Source organism: Apodemus sylvaticus, chromosome 4 (assembly GCF_947179515.1).
Source record: "Apodemus sylvaticus chromosome 4, mApoSyl1.1, whole genome shotgun sequence".
Taxonomy (NCBI): Eukaryota; Metazoa; Chordata; class Mammalia; order Rodentia; family Muridae; genus Apodemus; species Apodemus sylvaticus.
In genome coordinates this window covers 40,704,479-40,728,322 of record NC_067475.1, presented here as the reverse complement: position 1 = coordinate 40,728,322, position 23,844 = coordinate 40,704,479, and the positions used below count along the sequence as shown (strand labels likewise).

Sequence of the window (23,844 nt, the reverse complement as noted above, 5' to 3'; positions counted from 1 at the left end):
AACTGGATTTCTGTTGACTTTGCTTGGGGGCACAGTATTTCAGAGTCATTTGCTCCCTAGTTCATTCATTAATTCAATGGCTACCTTCAGGCAACATCTACCGTGCGCCCGAAGGCAAGACAGTGGGAAAGGGTAGGAAGAAGGCCATTGAGGCAGGAGGCTGGATTCTGCTTCCTGTAGTGATAGTATGCAAGTCACCTGACATCTGCAGGTCTCTTCAATTACCCACAGAATGAGAGATCACGAGATGTTTACTGTCTGAGGTACCAGCATTACACAAGAGCTTATCAGAATCTGTATCCTTAACCAGGTGGTGGTGGCGGGGGCAGCGTGCAGAGGCGCACGTCTTCAATCCCAGCACTCGGGAGGCAGAGGCAGGTGGATCTCTGTGAGTTGGAGGCCAGGCTAGTCTACAGGGAAAGTTCTAGGACAGCCAGGCCTACACAGAGAAACCCTGTCTTGAAAGGCCAAAAAAATAGAAAGGAGAAGAAAGAATTGGTATTCATTCTTGCACAGTACTGTCTGCCAAGCCCTGAAGTCTGAGGTCTCTCATGGCCGTCTGGTGTCGATATTATTTTCAGGAGTAAACACAGGCACAGGGCAGATGGACACAGAATTTGGTTGATGTAGTGAACCAGGCAGGAGGCCCTGTAGGAGAGAGGACGGAAGAAGGAAGTCCTTTAGGTAACTAGTCCGGCTACTCTTAGCAATGGGACGTATTCTGGTGAATGCCTTATTTGATCATTTCATCACCAAACCTACCTACTGCACGACCTCCTACACAACCAGGCGACATAGCTATGTGTCTATTTATGAATAGTGTGGTCTATGGCTCCTGGAGTCATAATAAACACAAGATTAAAGCAAGAACGAGACAAAATGACGCAAGGGAGAGAGACAGTGAACTCGATATGAGAGGGGTGCTGCTGGTTTTACAGCTGACTTCTTACCAGTGAATTTTTGTTTCTGAGACAGGGCAGCCTCAGCGGTGCTCTATCTTCTGTACTGGCCATGGACTCCTGCTTCCGCTGCCCAAGCACTGCGGGTACAGATGTGTGCCAACACACTTCGCCTCAAGCTTCTGGTTTCTGCTAGTTTGTTTGTTATGAGTAAATGTTCTCTCTCAACTGATGATTTTTTTGGATTTGTTTTTTTTCGAGACAGGGTTTCTCTGTGTAGCCCTGGCTGTCCTGGAACTCACTCTGTAGACCAGGCTGGCCTCGAACTCAGAGATCCGCCTGCCTCTGCCTCCCAGAGAGCTGGGATTACAGGTGTGAGCCACCACTGCCCGGCTCAACTGATGATTTTTAAACACAGTAAATGCATAAGCCTGTAAGAGTCACATAATCGCTACTGTCATTGCTGGACATAATTGTATGTGCTGTAGTTCTTTTAAAAAAATTTTACTGGTTATTTTATTTATTTATATTCCAAATGTTATCTCCCCTCCCAGTTTCCCCTCTGCAAACTCTCTATCCCACATCTCTCCCACCTGCTTCTGTGAGGATGCTTACCCACTCACCCACCCACTCCCACCTTCCCGCCCTAGCATTCTTCTACACTGTAGCATTGAGCCTTCACAGGTCCAAAGGCGTGCCTTCCCATTGATGTCAGATAAGGCCATCCTCTGTTACATGTGTGGCTGGACCCATGGGTCCCTCCACGTGTATTCTTTGGTTGGTGGTTTAGTGCCTGGGAGCTCTAGGGGTCTGGTTAGTTGATATTGTTGTTCTTCCTATGAGATTGCAAACCCCTTCAGCTCCTTCAGTCCCTTCCCTAACTCCTCCATTGGGGTCCTTGTGCTCAATCTAATGGTTTGCAAGCATCCGCATCTATATCAGTAAGGCAGAGCCTCTCAGATAGCTGTACCGGGCTCCTGTCAGCAAGCACTTCTTGGTATCGGCAATAATGTCTGGATTTGGTGGCTGCATATGGGATGGATCCCCAGGTAGGACAGTCTCTGGATGGCCTTTCTTTCAGTCTCTGCTCTACTCTTTGTCCCTGTGATATGAAGTCACCACAGACACTACAATGTTAAGATAGTAATGGGGCTTTTTCAACTCCGTCATGACTTACCAGGCCAGTGTGGGATATGTGATCTGTGATTGCCTGAAGTGTTACCTGGGCTATGATTACACAACAGCCCAGTCTTGGTGCTCAGACAGTGCACAGAGGAAGACCTTCTCTGGTTATATATCTCCTCACGTCTCTTAGCATTTTCTATTTTTATTCTCCCTTTTCCAGATTCGCTTTGTAGTGGAACTCGTGTGGCCTTTGTCTTTATTCTTGATGTTAATCTGGCTGAGGAATGCCAACCCGCTCTATAGTCAACATGAATGTGAGTATGACCCCAGAATACAGGACATCGTTCCCTTTTGGAAGCTTGTGGGTTGGAATGGGGGTATCACATCCGTTGCCATTTCAGAGGCTACAATGTATAGACCAAGTTGCCATTTCAGAGGCTACAATGTATAGACCAAGTTCCCCAGTGCTCTACAAATTCGAGTGTCTTAAAATGTGTGGAGCATAAGCCAACCCCGATTGTAGTGGAGCACTGGAAGAACGCACTATTTGCTTATTCATTTCTTTCATTTGGCAGTCCTGGAAATCAAACTCAGCCCTGTATAGACAGGTTTTGTTTGTTTGTTTGTTTGTTTTTTGACTGTGTTGTTGTTTGTCTAAACTTACCTATCTTACAAATTTAGATCTGTTTTCCAGGATGACTGATTTGGGGAGCTGTTTTACATGGTGTGGGGAGAGGGGACGGGGAAAAGGGGAAAGCACAGAATCACACTTAATAAATATTATTCCCTGGAGCTTCGAGGCATCTGCGAGCCTCCTGTGGGTCTGTTTTGTATAGTAGCTTCTTTGGAAGGCTGCCTGTGTTTTCTGGCCAGGCTGGTGTCTTGTCCCTCTAGGCAGCTGGCATGGAAGCCCAGAAAACCCTTGTCCCTCCCTCCCGCCACTCCCAGGAGCACACAGCCTCCACCCTTACTGTGCCCTGAGCCCAAGTCTTTATTTCCCTCCAGGAGGTTATTTTGCAGTCTCAGTTCCCCTTCCTCAGTTCCCCAGAGCTCCTAGGACAGGACATAGCCTTCCTCATGCTGTGACCCTTTAATACAGCTCCTCATGTTGTGGTGATGACCTCCCCAAACCATAAAATTATTTTCATTCATACTTCGTAATGGTAATTTTGCTACTGTTATAAATCATAATGTAAATATCTGTGTTTTTTTGATGGCTTTAGACGACCCCTGTGAAAAGGTCGTTTGACACCCCACACCCTAAAAGAGGGGTCGTGACCCACGGGGTGAGAACTACTGCCCTTGGAGACCATTAGTCTGTGTTCTTATCTGCCATTGAGCTCCAGTACACAACCCGGGGGCCTAAACTTTGTTAGATGCTCCTGCTTCATAAACAAGGGGAGAGACAGAGCGTCCAAGAGTCTGTGCTTCTGGTCTGTTTGGCCTCTGTGACTAACTCCTTCTTGTTTTCATTTCCTGTCTTAAGGCCATTTTCCCAACAAGGCAATGCCTTCAGCAGGACTGTTACCTTGGCTCCAGGGGATTTTCTGCAATATGAACAACCCTTGTTTTCAAAACCCCACCCCTGGAGAGGCTCCTGGGACGGTATCAAACTATAACAACTGCATGTAAGTGCCAAGATTCCGAGATTCCAACCTACAGGGAGAAACTTGTCCCCCCCTCACCCTCCCACCCCCCCATCTGCTCTCTTCCCATGTGGGAGTGTGTGTACCCCCTGCAGAATGGGGAGGGCTCCAAAGAGTGTGAGGTAGGGGCAGCTTCCTACCTGAAATAGTCTACGAACAGCAGGACACCTGGGGAAAACCTTCAAACTTAAGGCACCTGGACATGATTTCTTCATCTTTATGTCCAAGAGGTGACCTAGAATCTAGCAGCAGCCCTGGCTGTCAAATGTCCACTACTTATGGTCATCCGTCTGCTTAGGTAGAAGGACTCCATTCCCTCCTTCACCCTCTCCCACAGGCCACCTGTAGCCATCTCTGTTTCCTCCAAAGCCTTCTTTAGCCCTCTAAGGCCTGTGAAGAACGTCAAGAACCATTGTAAGGAAGCACAAAGTCAGGTTTGCAATGAAAGTTTACTTCTTGGAAGAAAATAACAAATCCCACATCCTCTCCTGAAACTGTCATCAGCGCTTATGAAGTAGAGTCTTGGGATATGGCTTACCCAGTGCATTTTTTAGCCCACAAAGCTGAACATCAGGTTGTCCATCTTCTTTCTCCCTGTCCAGTGAGCCTTGATGGGTATGCACAGGGAGGACCTTGGTGATACAGCATGGTGTCAGGTCCCATCTCTAAGGGTGGGTAGTGGGGAGGTCAGAGAATTGGGTAAAGGCTGGCAAGACTCGCTGGTAGTATCTACAAACACCCTTAGAAACAACAAACCAGAGAAAATGGGGTTTAAGGTGACCTTGCCCTGCCCCAACTTGAATTCGGAGCAAATTACTCATCATCTCTGTTAGTGTTAGAATCATAAATATCCATCAATCGAGGCTATGCTAAGTCAAGCAACAATGTAAAAGTAGCACAAGACTGTTACTATATTATTATGAAAATGATAGCTATTTGTTTATGAGTATTTTTGTTTAAAACTATAAATATTAAACATATTTTTAAAATCATGAATAGAAATATATTTTTGCTTTCTACAGCTTGGCAAGAGTATATCGAGATTTTCAAGAGCTCTTCGTGGACACACCAGAGGCCCAGCACCTTGGCCAGGTTTGGACAGAGCTCCGCACCTTGTCCCAACTCATGGACACCCTGCGGACTCACCCTGAGAGATTCGCAGGTAACCTGTGTGTCAGTGTTCCCATTCTGTACTTGTCTCTAGCGTCAGGTATACCAGAAACTGAGATCTAGTAACGAGTGGGGAGATTCCGTGGGGAAAGATGCCAAAGACACGTGCCTATAATCCCAGCATTCCTGTGGTGAGGTAGGAAGGTGAAACAGGAGAATCCCCAGAAGCTCATAGACTAGCTACCCTGTCTTACACACCAGTGAACTAAAAGCAGTTGTCCTTTAACCTTCACATGCATGCTGTGGCATGTGTGCACTTGCATTAACACATAGACACATGCATGTGTACACGCATGAGCATGTGCCTCGTAAACGCACACAAAGACATTTTAATGTACATTTCCAACAATATTTAGCATCCAGACCGAAGCAGGAGGACCTGTTGAGAACAGGATGTGAGGTGGAGGGATCGTTTTTTTGGTTTTGTTTTTTTAAGTTTCTAAGTATTATCTCATCTTTTTTATTTATGTATGCTGTAGCTGTCTCTAGACACACACCAGAAGAAGGCATCGGATCCCATTACAGATGGTTGTGAGCCACCATGTGGTTGCTGGGAATTGAACTCAGGACCTCTGGAAGAGCAGTCAGTGCTCTTAACCACTGAGCCATCTCTCCAGCCTGAGGTGGAGGGATTGTAAGGAAGCACTAGAGTAGATCAAGGAGGCCGTAGCAATGAAAGGCGGAAGTTGTACTGTGTGCATTTTGTCTGGGCTGCATTGAGCTTTTATGAGATGCTATTAACACCAGGATTAGCTAGGGGGAATTGAAATGCTTGGATCAGTTCTAGGATCCTGTTTAACTGATGGGAAAAAGGATGAGATGGAAGGACTGATGGCTGTAGTCAGAGTGTTTGAATTTAGGATGTCAAAGAGAGTCAGGTGGGATGGGTATCACAGAGGTGGATGTAGCAAAATGAAGAGGAGAGGGCAGTGTCTGTGAGGAAGAGGTGAAGGAAATGAGGAATCAGCTGTGAGCTGACACAGACACAGGTTGAAAGATAGCAAGAATCAGACATCCCAGGAATGGAGAGACAGTTCAGGGATTAAGAGCTCTGGCTGTTCCTCCAGAGGACCCTGGTTCAATTCCCAGCACCTACAAGGCAGCTCACAACTGCTTGTAACTCCAGTTCCAGGGCATCTGATGCCCTCCTACAGACAAACATGAAGGCAAAATACAAATGCACGCTAAAATAGACAGGCAGACAGTCAGACAGACAAGGCTAGATGGATGCAGAAGCAGCCAGATCTGTGCGAGTTCCAGGCTTACCCAGGTTACAAAGAGAATTCAAGGACAGCCAGGGGCTTCACACAGAAACCCGTCTCAAAAAAAAAAAAAAAAAAAATTAAGTAAGTAATGAAGTAAGTAATGAATCAGACATCCAGGTGGGAGAAGCACTTACAATGAGGAACCACAAAGAGATGAGGCAGAACTGTCTCATAGCCTCAGGGGAAATTCAGGTGGGGTGGGGACAAAATCCAACTTCGAAGACAGCACCAGATCCTAAAAGTCTTCCCTGAACTTTGCATGGGTGTGTCAGCTTCACTAAGACACCTGTGGGGACAAGCTGTGGCAATTGAAAACTGTTGCCTGAGCGTCTGTAATTCAGAGGCTGAGGAGGTGACATTCCAGGACATCCAGGAGCTGCCCCAGGCCCGTGGGTAGACGGGGTCTTTCAAGAAATGCCCGCTAGTGGGTGAAGACATTTCCAGCACCAGAGTTCAGAGGTAGCCGCTGGTAGACGGATGTGTGCCCTTAAGACAGAGGTGGTGACTGTAAAGATTGCCCTCGGAGGATGACTAGGGCAAGGAAAGGACTACCAGGGGAAGCCGAGGGGTGAGAGCAGCCAGATAGAGCAGCTTTTATCTGAGTTACAGTCAAGTTAGGCTAGTGTGACCAGCTGGCCCTCCTCACCTGAGCTTGGGGTCCAACTCCTTTACCCTCAGCACACATTTGGCTCCTACGGTGAGTCTCTCTGGAATAGAAAGATGGGTGCTGTTGAGTGCCTGCCCAAAGGGCCCCCGAGAGACAATGGTAGACAATGATGCCCCTCACCATACGGGGAAGCAGAGGGCTTTGAGGACATGGGGGGGGGGCGGGGGCTCAGCAGGGGAAAAGACTGGAAACAGAATCTTCCCCTCCCCCCATCTTCCTGCCTTTGCAGCCTGGACCAGAAGTATGCTCAGATCGCGGTGTTAGGATTGCTTACACAAATTAGTTACTTCCAAAGCAGTAGAGAACATATTGCTGGCGGACATTTCTACAGCCTAGATTATAAATATCTACAATAGTCTTTGCTCTTCTGTAAAAGCACTTATTTCAGTTAGCTCAAGTCTGAAGGACTCTAGAAGGTAGAAACAGCCAGCATTCTCTCTCTCTCCTCTCTCTCTCTCTCTCTCTCTCTCTCTCTCTCTCTCTCTCTCTCTCAGTTTTTGAGATGGGTCCATTCTTAGCTTAGACAGCCTAGAACTAATGTAGCTCAGACTTGTCTAGAACTTGTAGCAATCCTCCCCCTCCCCTTCCCAAAGTGCCGGAGTTATAAGCATGAGCCAAATGTCCAGTCCCTATTCGCCTTTTAGTCATAAAAAAACTAGAGGGGCAAATCTTGCCGACCACAAAGACGTTTTGTCCAAGGCTAAGCAAACAGATAAGATAGACAGCCACGGTCTTGACCTCAGGGTGACTTTCCTCCTTTCATTCAGAAGGGTTGCCATTAACTGGACTTGGCACTGCCGTGTCTGACTGTGAACCTGAGTCTGACTGCAGGGAGTGGAAGAGAACTCATCCCAGGCAGAAGCTCTCTGTGGTTGCTGCATTGTCTAGGATAACCCAAATCGCCACGTTCTAAGCCTGGACATGCAAGTGGTTCTTTCTGCAGGCTCTCCAGCTGTGGGGGACTCTCCTAAAGGGAGCATGGCTGGGGGACAGGGGATCAGGGTGGCCTTCTAGGGTTCCCCTGAAACTGGGGACAGAAACTAACAGGGATCTAGAGACCAGAGCTAAGTAAATGATGTGGTTCATGGGAGGAATTCTGGGCCAGGCTCTGACATCTAGTCAAGATGGCGGGAAGAGGCTCTGTGGTGTTGGACAAGGTGAACGCTAGAGTCTGAAGTTACGCTGAGGGTCTCAGTCTCAGAGCTGGGTGGACAGCTGCAGCCACTGAGACTTTTGCCTGTGGGGTTCTCAGTCTCCTGGGAAAGTATGCCTGTGCTGACCCAGACAGCACTTTCCTCCCACAGCAAACCTGTAGGGTTGCATTCTCAGCAGGGGAGGATTAATGGGGAGCCACCAGCTGCAGACAGACATAGCCCCCTATCCCCGGCCGGCTCTGTGGTCTCATCTTTAAAACCCTGTTCCGGAAGCCTCACCCTCCGCCCCATTACCCTCAGCCTCCAATCTTCCCAGGGTGGAGAACAAGTAGAACCGCATTTTAAATGAAAATGTAGTTTTTCTCTCCCCAGCAACCCCTCCCTCCGCCCCCCTCCCCACTTCACACTTCTCCCTCAGGAATCTAAGGAAGGGCTTGTCTGGTATCACCCTGTCACTCAGACCCTGGGCCCCACACTGCTGGCAGGGTAGCCCCCACGCCCTCCTCAGGTGTGTGCTCCTCCGTGTCCCTGCCCTTCTCCTCCCTTCCCAACCTTGACCCAGCCAGGCCACAGTTGTGTGATACCCGGGCAAAATGACTCTCTGTCTCACCCCTTCTCCCAAGGCGTTTGTATGCAGCGGCAGCTGAGTGTGTTAAAGAGTAACTAAAAAATAAACAGCTACAGAGTGGGGTTTCACTCTCAGGATAAGAGCACAGGTATTTATTGAGTGCCTGGAGTCATTCAACAGACATTTATTGAGGCCTTGCTACTAGGTCAGGCCTTAAAGCTGAGTAAAAGAGAAAAAAAAAGAGAGAGAGAGGGAGGGAGAGAATGAATATGACCTTGAGGTCTTACCCCTGGGATTCGTATGGCTAGATAGAATAAGGGGTGTAAAAAAAAAAGAAAGAAAGAAAAAAAGAAGAGAAAAACCCACCCGTGCACGCCTGTATATGCATTATGCATGCTACCATGTGCAGAATACTACAGTGAGGGCCTGTGAGTCTGTGTCTAAAGAGAACAGTTGAGCTGACACCCCAGGGGTAGGGAAACACGGAGCTGTTTGGAAAAAGACAAGATCTGTAGGTTACCCAAAGGAAAGGAACACAAAGACTGGACACAGTACCTTCTCCTAGGCCCTGCTGCTCCATGGGCACCTACCTTCAGGTTCTTACAAAGTCTTTGGAAGTTTCCTCTGCAAAGGAGCGTGATAGTGGGCTACTCCCTGGCCCAGCTCTCAAAGACATCTACCCTGACAAGAGGCTGCTGTACGGAAACATCAGGGACAGTTGCTGCTACCTTAGACGGTGGCAGATGTTTGGGCTTGACCTCTGCCCTGCAATAGGGAGTTATCCTTGGCAGTGTGGATCTAGTCACGCCGCCATACGGGAGCCTCACAGCCCTGGAACAGTGATGGAGGTTGTCAGGCACTTGCCTGGACATGGAAAGGTTTGGGAGAGAGCTGGAATCACAGGGAGAACGGTATCGGGAGAGCATGACCCTTGGAGAAATACTCAGAGCTTAGCAGGTCACCAGACACCTGGAGAACGTGGGCCACGATGACATTACATATCCAGGGCTTTGCCTTCATAATGAGATGACTTCTAGAAGCTGGGCCTGTGGACTCTGCTCTGGTCAATATCCTGTAAGCTGTAGCAGTAGTCCGTTTGATTCTGATACCTGCCCAGGAAGCAACAGAAGAGGCCAGTGCTGGTGTGAATCCTCCAGGAGGGGTGGGGATAATATTAATGCTGTCGGAATAAGCATGTTATTGAGTCTAACTACTTTCAGCACATTAAGTGCTTCAGATTCCTTTACCTCTTGTTGCCCCTGCAACATCTAGTCTATATGGTGGCCATGATCACACAGAGAGAGGCTCATCACTTGCCCAGGGACACCTTCACAGGAAAGGGTCCTTTATGCCTCCTTGAGAAAGAATTCCTGCTTTTAAAAGGTTTTGAGTGAAGTTGGAGAGACTGCTCTTAAATTGCCCTGTCCATGCCCATACCCAGAGCTTCAACCCTGAGCTGAGTTAACGGGAACCACAGAAGAATTCTCACCACCACAGCCGCAGTGAGAACAGATTGGACACCTCCAGTTCAGAAACAGGGACTTTTTTCCTTAGCTTAAAAAAATTCTTTTTTGCCGGGCGGTGGTGGCTCACACCTGTAAACCCAGCACTCTGGGAGGCAGAGGCAGGCGGATCTCTGAGTTCGAGGCCAGCCTGGTCTACAGAGTGAGTTCCAGGACAGCCAGGGCTACACAGAGAAACCCTGTCTGGAAAAAAAAAACAAATCCAACCCCCCCTCCCCCAAAAATTCTTTTTTGAGGCAGGCGGTGGTGGTGCACGCCTTTGGTCCCAGCACTCTGGAGGCAGAAGCAGATGAATTTCTGAATTCCAGGCCAGTCTGGTCTACAGGGAGAGTTCCAGGACAGCCAGGGTTACACAGAAACTCTGTCACCAATAAACAAAACAACAGCAAAGATACCCCTCAGGCTGTGAGCGTGGTGGCAAGCACTTTGAACCATCTTGCCAACCAAGGTCCTTTTGCTTACATAATGAAACTCTGGATTATTGGTCTTTTTTTTTTCTTCTAATTATGTGAAGAATGTAATTCGAATTTTTATGGGAACGAAGTTAAACTTATAGGCAGCTGTTACAGCCATTTTCACCATATGAATTCTGCAATCCAGCGTCATGGGAGATGGTCCATCTTCTAGTATCTTCTTCAGCTTCCTGACTTCTGTCCCAGCATGTTATCTGCATGTAGAAAAGCCACTTATTTTTAGTAACTTTTAACTGATTTTGTTTGTCCTTCTATTTTGCAGGAAGTTATCAACACGAATTTTCTGTACATGGGTAGAGCAGGGTTCCCAGGCTTAGCACCACTGACATTTGACAGGGAGATGACTCTTTGGGGAGCCATGTGACCACTGCATTGGGCTGTCCACTATGAATGCTTAGCAATGCCGCTGGCCTCTCTCCACTCACACTGCCCCAAGATGCCTCTAGATATCACCAAATATTCCTCAAGAGACAAAATTCCACTGCCGTAGTTCCTTACCCTTCACTCTCTTGAAAGACATTGTCTCAGTCCAAGTCTAAAAAGCGCTCTGTGCCCCAACCCACCGTAGGTTGACTTTTCCCTCCCTCTGTGCCTTCACACTGTATGGTGCCAGGGCTCTTCAGTGGGACTGGCTAGGTGGCAGATACTGGCAAGAGCCTCAACCTCCCAGAGTTCCCAAGGAAGCCAAGAACACAGCCTTCTTCTACGAGCCAAGCAGAAACATTTCCAGCCAGTTCTAGCTGTGGTTCTTATTTTGACCCATCTCCCTTCAACTTTCTCTTCTTTCATTCACATGCAGGGAGAGGACTGCAACTCCGAGACATCCTAAAGGATGAAGAGACACTGACACTATTTCTCACGAAAAACATTGGCCTGTCTGACTCAGTTGCCCACCTCCTGGTCAACTCCCAAGTTCGTGTGGAACAGGTAGGTGAGGCCCGTGGAAGAGGGGGAAGGACGGAGCCTGAGAAAGATAAAGGTTTTCTGGATTCCTTTCTCTTTTGCTTCCATGTTCAGAATTTGCAACTCATGCTCCACATTCAGGGGCATGTCTGGGGCTATTGAGTCAACAAGCACCTCCTCACAGGATCACTGGTACCCAAAAGACTCCCCTGGTTTTTTGAAACTTGTAGGAAGTAGAGCAATCATGAGGCTGAACCTACCCTGGAGAGTAGGGGAATCTGACCATTTATTTACTAATCAAATCCAGCTATAAGTACTGGAGCAGTGTGGGCCAGATAGGCAAAGCCTGTGACTCAGGACAGCCATCCCACGGGAGGGTCAATGTAAACAGAGACTCCCTTGTGTCTCCTGGCTGTTGGGAGACATTATGTGAGGACAAGAGTATCCTTACTAAGGAGAAAGCTGGCCTGCAAGCACTTAAGGGAAGAGCTCCAGCCAAGCAAGAACTCTCTCTTTCTGCGTGTGTGTGCATGTGCGTGTGCGTGTGCGTGTGCGTGTGCGTGTGCGTGTGCGTGTGTGTGTGTGTGTGTGTGTGTGTGTGTGTGTGTGTTAGGGGCTAGAGAAATGGCTTAGTGGTTAAAAGGTTAAAAGCACACACTGCTCAGTGAGGTGGTTTGAATAACAATGGCCGTCATAGCCTCCAGTATTTGAATGTTTAGTCACCAGCTTGTGAAAACCCTTTGAAGCCGGGCTGTGGTGGCACACGCCTTTAATCCCAGCACTTGGGAGGCAGAGGCAGGCGGATTTCTGAGTCGAGGCCAGCCTGGTCTCCAGAGTGAGTTTCAGGACAGCCAGGGCTACACAGAGAAACCCTGTCTTGAAAAAACAAAACAAGAACAAACAAACAAACAAACAAAAAAACCCTGAAAGGATTAGAAGCTTTAGGTATGGCCTTGTTGGAGGAAATTCATCACCGTGGGTGGGTTTTGAGGTTTCAAAAGCCAGGCCCAGTCTCTCTCTTCCTACCTGCAGATCAGAATGTAGCTCTTAGCTACTGCTCCAGTCCGGTGAGTGCCCACCATCTTTCCCACCAGAATAATGACTAACCTCGGAAACTTTAAACAACATTGTGCGCGCCCAATTAAATGCTTTCTTTTATAACAGCTGCCTTGGTCATGTGTTTCTCCAGCTTACAGGGTGTCTATATAGAACAAGGACGAAGGCGGGGCCCAAGTGTGGTTTCCAGTTCCCCCGTCAGTTGGCTTACAGCCTCCTGTAACTCCAGCTTCTGGGGACTCCAACATTTCTGGCCTCCTTGGGCACCTGCACTCATGTGAGCACATCTCTACACAGAAAGATATACATACAGACATATCATTAAAATGACTCTTAAAAAACAGGGTGGATAGAGGCTGACTCTAAGAGTTACCACATCTAACAAGGGCAGAAGGGCCACCTCGGTATTCCTGGGCCACTTGCTTTCCAGATCATTCTAGACATTTCTGATCCCCCCATAAATGTATTTTATTCGTGTTAATAATTTCCTATTATTGTTATTATGTTATTGTCTATTATTATAATTATTATGTTAATAATTACACAAATCTGTGACTTTCACATCTATTTGCTTCTTTGTTCCTTACAGTAATCCTGAAATGGAACAAAAACACGGGGGAAACTGAGGCATCTAGTGATAATTCTCCTACACAAACTTCTATAACTAAAACTCCCCAGAGCCCAAGTGTGATGAAGTACCTCCCACGCCTAGTCCCGTGATTCCGACATAATAAACTGGGCTGGCTCTCACAGCCCAGTGACCATTAGCGTCAGTGGCACAGGAGGAATTCCTGTTAGAAATGCAAGTTTCCTGGCCCTGCCAGCTCAGTTGAGTCCAAACTTTTAGGTATAGGGCTGTTTGTATTGGCAAACTTCCCGGGAGACTACAAGCTCAGGCTGGAGGGCCATTGCTCTTGATAGACAGGACCCCTGCCCGGGAGACCCTCCAGGGGAGACCAAAACATAAGTTGGGAGTTTCAGAGTGTGAGTCGTTCTTGAGAGAAAGGTCTACACAGGATGCTGGCATCTGGGTCCGGGGATAAGGGAGGAGACCCTTCCCACCTGGTGGGATGAAAGGGGTTTTATACTGGTTCCTCACCCCACGATGGAGGAGCCCACGCCTGCTTTCTGATCATCCAGACTCTAGGATTATCCCTGGAAGCAGACAGGCAAAGGAGAGTCAGTTCCTGACAAGGCCGAGCGGCTGGGCTGGCTGCCTGGCACGGTCTGCCTTCCATCTTCATCACAGGGAGTTGTCATCAGCCCCGACAGCCCAGTTTTCCCGTTTGCTTTTTCTACAGCTCGTAAAACCCCAGTCCCAGCAATGCCTGTGACAATTTCCAGTTGGTAATAAAAGGGAGGCCGAGATAAGGGTTGGAATTTAGGGGAAGTTTCCTTTGAGCGTGTAAAGCCATGACCTTGGGAGTTCAAGTGGCTGCTGCCCTCTTGGCACCAGGACTGAGGCTCTTTATGGGGAAGACAGGGGGCCAGGTCACCAGGTTGTGCTACCAGCTCCTGACCCAAGTAGCCAATGCTCTCAGATCAGCTTTCCTGTCACTCCTGAGAGGCCACTCACTGCAGGCCACCTGGTGTCTCAGCCGCTCTCCCAGCCCTCCCCTCTCATCTTGATTTCCACCCCATCTAAGTTCTGTGACCTTTACCTAACATGGCCCCTGGAACTTGCTGTGATTAACCATCTTTACTAAGCAGGAACTGTTTGCTCATTACCATCAGTAGTTTCCCTCCGGTCCTTTCTTCCTGGTACAGCCCCGGAGGGCATCTCAATACTGCTTTCTTCTAGGAAATCATTGAACAAGGAGAAGAGTCCGGTTCTGATCCATTCCCATCTGTCCAGCCTTGAAAACTCCTATGGCAACTGGGGATCTAGAGGTGAATAACACAGGCTTCCTGAGCTTTGAAAAGCTCTCTAGGGCTGGAGAGATGATGGCTCAGTGGTTAAGAGCACTGATTGCTCTTCCGAAAGTCCTGAGTTCAAATCCCAGCAACCACATGGTAGCTCACAACCATCTATAATGAGATCTGATGTCCTCTTCTGGAGTGACTGAAGACAGCTACAATGTGCTTACATAAAATAAGGAAAGAAAAAGGAAAGGAAAGGAAGGAAGAAAGGAAGGAAGGAAGGAAGGAAGAAAGAACAGGTTGTAGCTGAGCCTGTAGGGTGTTTTCTTAATTAGTGACTGATGAAGAGGATTCTCAGTACATGGTGGGTAGTGCCACCCCTTGGCTGGTGGTCTTGGGTTCTAAAAGAAGCAGGCTGAGCAAGCCACAATGAACAAGCCAGTAGGCAGCACCCCTCCGTGGCCTCTGCATCAGCTCCTGTCTCCAGGTTCCTGCTCTGTTTGAGTTCCTGTTCTGACTTTCTTCGGTGATAAACAGGGATGAGAAGGCATAAACCTAATAAACCCTCTCCTCCCCAAGTGACTTTGGTCATGGTGTTTCATCCCAGCAACAGTGACCTTAATTAAGACAGTCCCAGTCATACTAGCCTGTAAGCAAGCCTGTGGGCATTTTCTTAATTGCTGATTGATGTGGAAGGGCCCAACCCGCTGTAGGCAATCCCAGCCTTGGGGTTACCAGGTGGTCCTGGAGTGTCTAAGAAAGTTATAGAGCAAACCACGGAGAGCAAGCTAGTAAGCAGCACTCTTCCATGGCCTCTGCTTCAGTTCCCTTCTCCAACTTCCTGCCTTGAGTGCCTGTCCTGACTTCCCCTCCTGATGGGCTGTAAACTGTGAAATGAAATGCACCTTTTCCTCCCCAAGTTGCTTTTTGGTCATGGAGTTTCATCCCAGCAATGGAGGGAAAACTAGGACATTAGCTAAGAATCCCTATGTATGTGTGTTGTTGCCTGGACCCTTTCATTAGCTCCTTCATCTGGAGTATGAGACACCAGACAAAGTGAGCTTATGAAAAAGGTTTCAGCTTCTGGCTAGAGAGAGGATAGGGTTTTGCCCAGAGATACAGAATGTGGGGGCAGAGGCAGAATGATCTGTGGGAACACCCCTATTACAGGCCCCCAGACTGATCAATAGCTGATCTACCATCATCAGCCTGTACCTCAAGGAGGGACCAGTGTGATCTTCATGCTTCTGTGAGGGTGACAGAGCCTGGGCCTGCTCTGTTTTCCAGTGTGGAGGTCTGTGTGATTAGGAGTTACATGATGTCTTCAGGGCCTAGTCTTATGAATTCGTTCTGTGGTACAGAGACTGGAACTCTGGGTGCCAGGGAACACTCCCAGAGACCAAGAAGCTTTGACCAGGGTTGGGGCCTCTTCCTTTCGATCTTAGTTGTGGAGGGCATCACAGTCATGGTGTTCCAAGCCTTCGTTTGTGAGCTTCTCAGGGGTGTGGGATATGTGCTATCTAGGCCAAGGGTTGTGGATAAAATATAAGTTATATATTTGATTCTGAATTTTAGAAAATAACAAAATTTCAGCAAAATAAATTATGCCCCATTTGGAATTTATTTGATACATACTAAAAGTTATTTGTTGTGTGGCTGTAATTCAAATTTAACTGTGTCAGGTATGGTGGCTTGTTCCCGTAATGTCAGGAGACCGAGATTGGAAATGAGACAGATATAGGAAAATTACCTAAGCTACAGAATAAGTTTCAGGTCAGTCCAGGCTAAGGTGAGGCCCTGCTTCAAATAATCAAACAAACAAAAAACAAACAAAAAAAAAAACCAATAACAAAATCAAAATCAAACTGATCTGGCCATCGTATATTTTTTAAGGTTTATTTTGTTGTTGTTGTTGTTTTAATATGCATTGGTGTTTTGCATGCATGTATGTCTGTGTGAGAATGCCTCATCTCATGGAACTGGAGTTACAGACAGTTGTGAGCTGACATGTGGGTGGCGGGATTGAACTCAGGACCTCCGGAAGAGCTGCCAGTGCTCTTAACCACTGGGCTATCTCTTTTGCCCCATCTTATTTTTTTTTATTATTATTTTATTTTATTTATTTATTTATTGGTTTTTTGGATTTGTTTTTTTTTTTTTTTCCGAGACAGGGTTTCTCTGTGTAGCCCTGGCTGTCCTGGAGTTCACTCTATAGACCAGGCTGGCCTTGAACTCAGAAATCCACCTACCTCTGCCTCCCAGAGCGCTGGGATTATAGGTGTGCACCACCACCGCCCGGTTCTGTCTTATATTTTTATGTGGTAATTCTAGTGAGAAGTTGGTCAATGTCACTATAAATGTTTTCACTACTCCTCTACTTCAGCCATTGGGAGAAGGTCTTGATAGCACCTTAGCATCCTTTTCCAAGAAAATCTCTCAATCTTTACAAGGCTTTCTGATAAAGTGAGGTGTGAGGTAGGGTTTGAATTTTTATTACTGCTGTAACAGATAACCATGAATGTGAAGGTTTAAGGCAACACGGGCTTATTATCTTATGATTCTTCAGGTCAGAAGTCTGAAAGTCATGGGCTGGAGAGATAGCTCAGCGGTTAAGAGCACTGACTGTTCTTCCAGAGGTCCTGAGTTCAATTCCCAGCAACCACATGGTGGCTCACAACCATCTGTAATGGGGTCTGATGCACATTCTTCTGGTGTGTCTGAAGACAGCTACAGTGTACTCATATAAATAAAAATAAATAAATCTAGGAGAAGAAGGAAGAGGAGGAGCAGGAGAAGAAGAAGAAGAAGAAGAAGAAGAAGAAGAAGAAGAAGAAGAAGAAGAAGAAGAAGAAGAAGAAGACGACTCTGAAAGTCAGGGTGCCATTAAGCATTAAGTCACATTCTTCACTGGAATGTCTAAAGGAAAACCTATTTTCTCATCTTACCCACTGTCTACGGGATGTGCACACTCGTTGGATGGAGGTTTCCTCCATGTACAAGACGAGCAGTGGCCTGCCAAACCAAACCTTTCTTCTCACAGCACAGTACCACACAGCTTTTCTTCTGCCTCCTCCCAACGTCATTAAGCCCACCCGGATGACTCAAATTAATCTGTGTTTTTGGAGTTTTGTTTGTTTTTATTTTTTTCTCTGTGTAGCTCTGGCTGCCCTGGAACTCCCTCTGTAGACCGGGGTGGCCTCTAATTCACAGACCCATCTGCCTCTATTGGGATCAAAGGCATGCGCCGCCATCACCACCCAGCTAATCTGTGTGTGTTAAACCAACTAGTTAGCAGACATACTCCGTCTGCTCTGTCCATCCCCTTTGCCATGGAATGTGGTCTGGTCATCAGGGCCGTGGGGCAGGATGTGGTACCCTTGTTCAGGAGGGCGGTAATGTTTTCCTACAAGGAGTTCTCTAGCATCTTTTCTCACCCCTGCAGTTTGCTTATGGAGTCCCAGACTTGGAACTGACAGACATCGCCTGCAGCGAGGCCCTCTTGCGGCGCTTTATCATCTTCAGCCAGCATTGGGGGGCACAGACTGTACGCGAGGCCCTGTGTCCCCTCTCCCAGGTCACCCTACAGTGGATAGAAGACACTCTGTATGCCGATGTGGACTTCTTCAAACTCTTCCGTGTGGTAAGGAAAGCGTTCCATGCATCTTCCTTGGGAGGCGGTTCCTGGGAGCAGGCAGGGCATTGGAGAACTGACAATTAAGGAAGGTGTGTGTGTGATGCTTGTGACAGCCTTGAGCATACTCCAGAATCCTAGTTCTTCTAGAAGATAGCAAGGGAAAGGAGTTAGGTTTGCCCTTGAGCATGGGATGTGGTAGGTGTATATCCACTCCAAATGTGAAAAGAATACTCTCTATCCTCTGCAGATTAGTGAGTTCCCAGCTCATGGTTACAGGCAGGACACTGACTCTGACCTGGTTCTAATGTTCATCTAGACAACAATTATGATACTTCCAGGGTGTCCAACCTTTTGACACTGTAATATGACCTTGCCATCTACAGGGTATTGGCATTCCTACATAGCTATCTTGGAATCCGCAGCCTGTGGGCCATAGGTTGGATATACTTGTGTATAAAATAGTAGGAAAAGGTAGAGAGGTGTCTTAGGGTTTTACCATGACCAATGCAAGTTTTATAAAAGACAACATTTAATTGGGGCTGTCTTATAGGTTCAGAGGTTCAGTCCATTGTCATCAAGGCAAAAGTTGGAGAGCATGCCTTTAACAGATGGGTCTTTGAGCGACACTCAAGATACAAACTAGGCCCTTACTGGGGCCACTGATCATCAAACAAGACCAGAAAACCTTCCTAGTTTGTTTTTATTGCTGAAGAGACACTAAGACGAAGGCAACTCTTTTAAAGGACGACAGTTATCTGAGGCAGCCGTCCAGTGTCAGAGGTTTAGTCCATTAGCATCACAGATGGGTCACGTTCACAGCAGCATCCAGGCGGACATGGTGCTGGAGGAGGAGCTGCGAGTTCTGTATCTTGATCTGAAGGCAGCCAGGAGGAGACTGGATTCCACACTGGGCCTAGCTTGAGCATAGGAGTCCTCAAAACTGGCCCCCACAGTGACACACTTCCTCCAACAAGGCCTCACCTCCTAATAGTGGCACGCCCTACGGCCAAGCATTCAGACGCATGAATTTATGGTGACCATTCCTATTCAAACCACCACACCTTTCTTCTGCTTTTCATTGGGTTTAGAAATCAGAAGTTGTACTCATCTCCCTCACTGACTTAGATGTTCCTGCTCTGTGCAGATGCAGCAGGCACCCGCAGGGGCCAACACTGAGTCTCCTACTCTCACTCAGCTCACAAACAATCCAACCAACCTGTTCAAAGCTCCTCAGCGGAGAAAGCTCAGCACAGAGGATGCTTGACCCTGAGAGCGGCAGTCCTCAGAATCACCGGGATAGCTTCAACAGCTACATAACCAGGGGCTGGGGATACTGTTCAGTTGTCGATACTTACCTAATGTGCCTACGAGGCCCTGGGTTCGATCCCCAGCACTGTAAAAAAACTAACCACGGTAGTGTACACCTCTAATCCTGTGCGTGGGGAGTTTGGAGGCACAAGGATAGAATTTTAAGGTCACCCTTGGCTTCAGGAGGCGTCTAAGGCCAGGCTAGACTAAATGAGACCCTGTCTCAAAAAGAAAAACAAAACAAGGTACACTTCTAACTCCAGAGTCTGGAGATCCTGAGTCAGTTAGTACAGGTTACCGGGTTATTTTCAAGATCTTTGCAGATAATTCCATATTCCAGCCAGGGTCAAAAATTATCAACCGGAACAAAGGAGTTTGACTTTCCAGGCTCAGTTTCGATAGACGAAACAGTTATAGGCGTAACCCAAACACCTCTGGGCCTCAAGAGCTCCGTGTGGTGCTTCAGCGGTGCTCTGCCCGCCCTTTCTCTTAAAGAGAGCTAAGGAGGCAAAGGCAGGTGGGCGGGGCAGAGGAACACACCCCAGTGGGAGGCATCAGGTGACCTGCGCAGACCTCCCTGCCCGCCATCCTCTTTGGCCCTGGGTCCGCTTCAGGGAGGAAAGAATTGCGTAAAGTAGAACACGTGGGGCTCCTAACAAAGTGTAAACACCCCGTCTAGTCGTCTGGTGCCCTTGAAATGTGCCTTCGCCGGTACAAACGAACAGGGCAGCTAAACCAAATCAAAGCCAATAAATTACTAATAAAGAACTCAAAAGAACTAGCAAGCATTAAGTGAGATTTTGCTTTCATTGTTTCCTTTTCCCGTCCTGGGAGTGGTTTTAGGAAAATGATCTCCAGGCAGGCACGGGGTGGCCAGGGCAGACCCGGTGGCCCCCTGGAGGAACGCGGCTAGCCTCTGTGGCCGGGCTGTTGTTGCAGCTGGTTGGCACTCAGCCACTGTCATTCCGGCCCGGGGTGGGAGTGAGGGGACGCTCGGCCGGCCCTTCTCCTGGGTTGTTTCTTGTGCACACGTAGCCCTTGTATAAATAAGGTTTTATTAAATGCCAAGTCAGTTCTCATTAACAAAGAAAGAGGGGGAAAAAAAATCTCAGTAAGCCACTGTGACCGGCACCTGCCCCTGCTGGGTACAGAGGATGGGGGCAGGGTGGGAGCAACCTCCAGACCCCTGTGGGAATCTGTGGAGCTGGGGGACCAAGTGGGAGTTAGGCCGACTGGGGCCAGCTGTGTTTTTCCTCTTTCCTTTAGAGGTCAGAACTGAATGTTGTCATCTTCAAATAATCCAAAAGCAGTTCTCTGGGCCTTGCTCTAGCCAAGCCAGTCACACAGTCTCTGGGTGTGTGTGTCTCTCTCGGTGCGTGTCTCTCTCTGTTTCTGTCTCTGTTTCTGTCTCTGTCTCTGTCTCTGTCTCTCTCTCTCTCTCTCTCACACACACACACACCATCATTTTCATACGAGTTGGGAAGCACAACAAATCAGGTGGCTGTAATTTCTTCATGGTTTAGCCTTTCTTGGATTCACCTCCAACCTGGGACTTTTTCAGGCTAACAGCAGACAACTTGAAACCCAGAGCTGGGCCCAGGGCATCACTGCTGCCAGATACCTAACACGTTCAAACCTCATTGAAAAGCAAAAACAAAAACAAAAACAACTGTGCATCCCTTTCGTACTTCGGTCGGTTTCGGTGAGGGGTTGGAGGCTTCCCATCTGATCTGCCCAGGTTGCAGGCCCCTCCGCCCCTCCTCCATTCCGTTTTCTACCCCACCCCACCCCTCCGGCCTTCCTGTTTTCGCTCGGACTGGACTCGGGTGCACTGCATTGAAATCTTGCTGAGAAGCAAATCTGCCCCTTGTCTGTGGATGTTTATTTGTGGAAACTCGGCCTGGGAGAGGAGGCAGACGCTAAGACCGCCGTTCTGCTGGGAAATCTTAAGTTTCCCGCTCCCTTCCCCGTCTCAGTCTCCGTGGCTGTGGATGGAGGAAAGCGGGCTTTTGGGATCACAGTGTTCCCCTCTGTCAAGGTTCCTGCCATAGCACAGTTCGCCTTCTTGTTTTCCTCTCCCTCAATCTCTACGCTGCTGTGGCTTTTACTCTGCTGTCTCTGTGGCACTCCTGTCCCTGTGACCCTTCACTGGCTGAACACTGAGTTCCAGAGAAGAAAAGGCCCGGTCTTGGGGGTCCTGACTTCATGCCGCTGCCCATGAACCGCTTCTCTCTTGGCTCTGCTCCCTGAATTCCTGAGTCACCCGGAATAAACAGGGGGCGGACTGCGCATCGCATCGCCTGGTGAGAGTTGGCCTTGCTTTCTGCTCCCTGGGGTCACTGGCCTGCAGTTTGTTAAATTTCAACTACGTGTTCCAATTTTCAACTGGCTTTTTGCTATGCACAATTCTCTGGGGGAAACCCCACATCTCCAGGGTTTAACAATAATGTCTCATTAGTGACTTTACCTCCATGATATAGTTCCTCCCTCCTTCCCTCCTCCCCCCCCTCCCCCCCTCTCTCTTTCCCTCCCTCTGGATTGCTATGTCTACCTAAATTTCTCCTACTTTGGGAAGAAAAGAGAAATCAAATTCCAGTGCAAGCAGCAGTGTATGTGTGTTGAAGGGGGGTGGGGGATTGGGGGCAGTGTGTTTGGGAGCTGTGTGTGTGTGTGTGTGTGTGTGTAGGGATACATGGCAGGCAGAAACAAAACTCAGAAAGTTTTAAAAACCATTAAGCCACACTAGAAGTATTTGGCTTACAGTATTTGTAGTCTGTCACCCCCACCCTCCACCCCTGTCAACATCTACCACCAAGTCAGTGATTATTGTGGTGAGGGTCCCCTTGGCAAATAGATTTCAGTAAAGAAGGAAATAGAAGAGAGGTCTTTTAACATGCCTGGGGTTAATGATCTTATCATTTGTTTGTCTTGATTTCCTTTAGGCTGTAGATATATACAGTAAGCTAGGATTTGTTTTCTTGACACACCAGATGTGACTTTATAGATTGAGGAAGAAAGAATCCCTGATTGTCAAGAGCTAAAGTGACTTGGGACAGAAGCCAGTCCCTGGGACAGCTGCTGGTTGGGGTGGCGGGGTCTGGCATCTGTGCCTGTGTTCATTCAATATAGATCACGTCCTTGCGATATGTGATATCCACTTGTTAGATAACAGGTACCTTCCAGTGTAAATTGGCTTTTGGAAGGATTTTGACTCCTGATACTTCAGTTCTCTGCAGAACAGTAGCTCTGAATTGTTTTATGGATTAGAATCAAGTTTGAGAATCTGACACCAGCTCTAAGCCTTTCCCTAGGGAATGTAAGTCCCCACAGGCATGATGGGGTAGAGACTCATGGGAGCCAGTGGAGTCAGAGCCCGGGTTAAAAGTTCTTGCCATGAAATTTCTTTCCTACCTACAACTAATACACAAGTACCCCAGTGGGTCTCACATCCAAAGTAAGATGTTCTTTTTTGTTTTCAAGAGTTGAAGTCACTCGAAAAGTTTAAACTGGGAATGTAGATGACAAAGCTCTGTCCCCTCCCCCCCAGAGGCACGTACAGGAAAGTGTATGTACACAGAATCTATTATACACAGACTAAGACCGCTCAGGACAGTGACAGGACCACAGGACCCACACGTGTCCCAGCTCTGACAAGGCAGATACTGCAGATGCTGAGACTGTCTGTTTGGGCACACAAGGGGATCACAGCTAAGACCTAGCTGTACGAGGTAGAAAGCTCACTCCCATATTATGAAATTAGAACAGCAGCAGAATTCAGTCATGAGGGAGAACCCCATGTCATTGTAACCCAGTATATACTAAGCTGCAGAACTCAGGGTGACAGGTAGAAAAATCACAACACAGATGTGACCTCACACCTGGGGTCCAGCACAGTTTCAGCTAACTTCTAGGACCCCCAAGCTGCTGCTACCTGCAGCCCAGCCTCAGAGCCGGCCAGGTGTTTCTTCTTTCTGGGTACAGGCAGGGTGCAGAAAGCCGTATTGTCATTGACTTTGGCTCTTTTCAAAAACTCCTCAGCACTGGCTCTTGAGTGTGGGACCAGTGGTAGAGGACCAGAGTCCTGGGCCACCTGCACACACAGGCATCCCCCAGTGGCCCAGACAGGGCTTTCTGGAAACTGTCTAAAAAACTTGTACTGGCTGGTTTTGTGTGTCAACTTGACACAGGTTGGAGTTATCACAGAGAAAGGAGCTTCAGCTGGGGAAGTGCCTCCATGAGATCCGGCTGTGGGACATTTTCTCAATTAGTGATCAAGTGGGGAGGGCCCCTTGTGGGTGGTGCCATCTCTGGGCTGGTATTCCTGGGTTCTATAAGAGAGCAGGCTGGGTAAGCCAGGGAAGCAAGCCAGTAAGACATGGCCTCTGCATCAGCTCCTGCTTCCTGGCCTGCTTGAGTTCCAGTCCTGACTTCCTTTGGTGATCAACAGCAATGTGGAAAGTGTAAGCTGAATAAACCCTTTCCTCCCCAACTTGCTTCTTGGTCATGATGTTTGTGCAGGAATAGAAACCCTGACTAAGAGACACATCTTGCTGTTGTTTATAGAGGACCATTTCTTCCACACTTGTGAGATTT

General features: G+C 48.0%; 1 protein-coding gene across 1 annotated transcript in view; it reads left to right on the top strand.

Annotated features, from left to right (window-relative positions):
- The window catches only part of Abca4 (ATP binding cassette subfamily A member 4), a 132,010-nt gene that overhangs the window by 1,664 nt on the left and 106,502 nt on the right, over positions 1 to 23,844 (top strand). The window contains exons 2-5 of the mRNA XM_052180905.1: positions 2,245 to 2,435; positions 4,693 to 4,832; positions 11,290 to 11,417; positions 17,752 to 17,949. Of these exons, the coding sequence (XP_052036865.1) occupies positions 2,245 to 2,435; positions 4,693 to 4,832; positions 11,290 to 11,417; positions 17,752 to 17,949 (657 nt within the window). The remainder of the gene's footprint in view (positions 1 to 2,244; positions 2,436 to 4,692; positions 4,833 to 11,289; positions 11,418 to 17,751; positions 17,950 to 23,844) is intronic.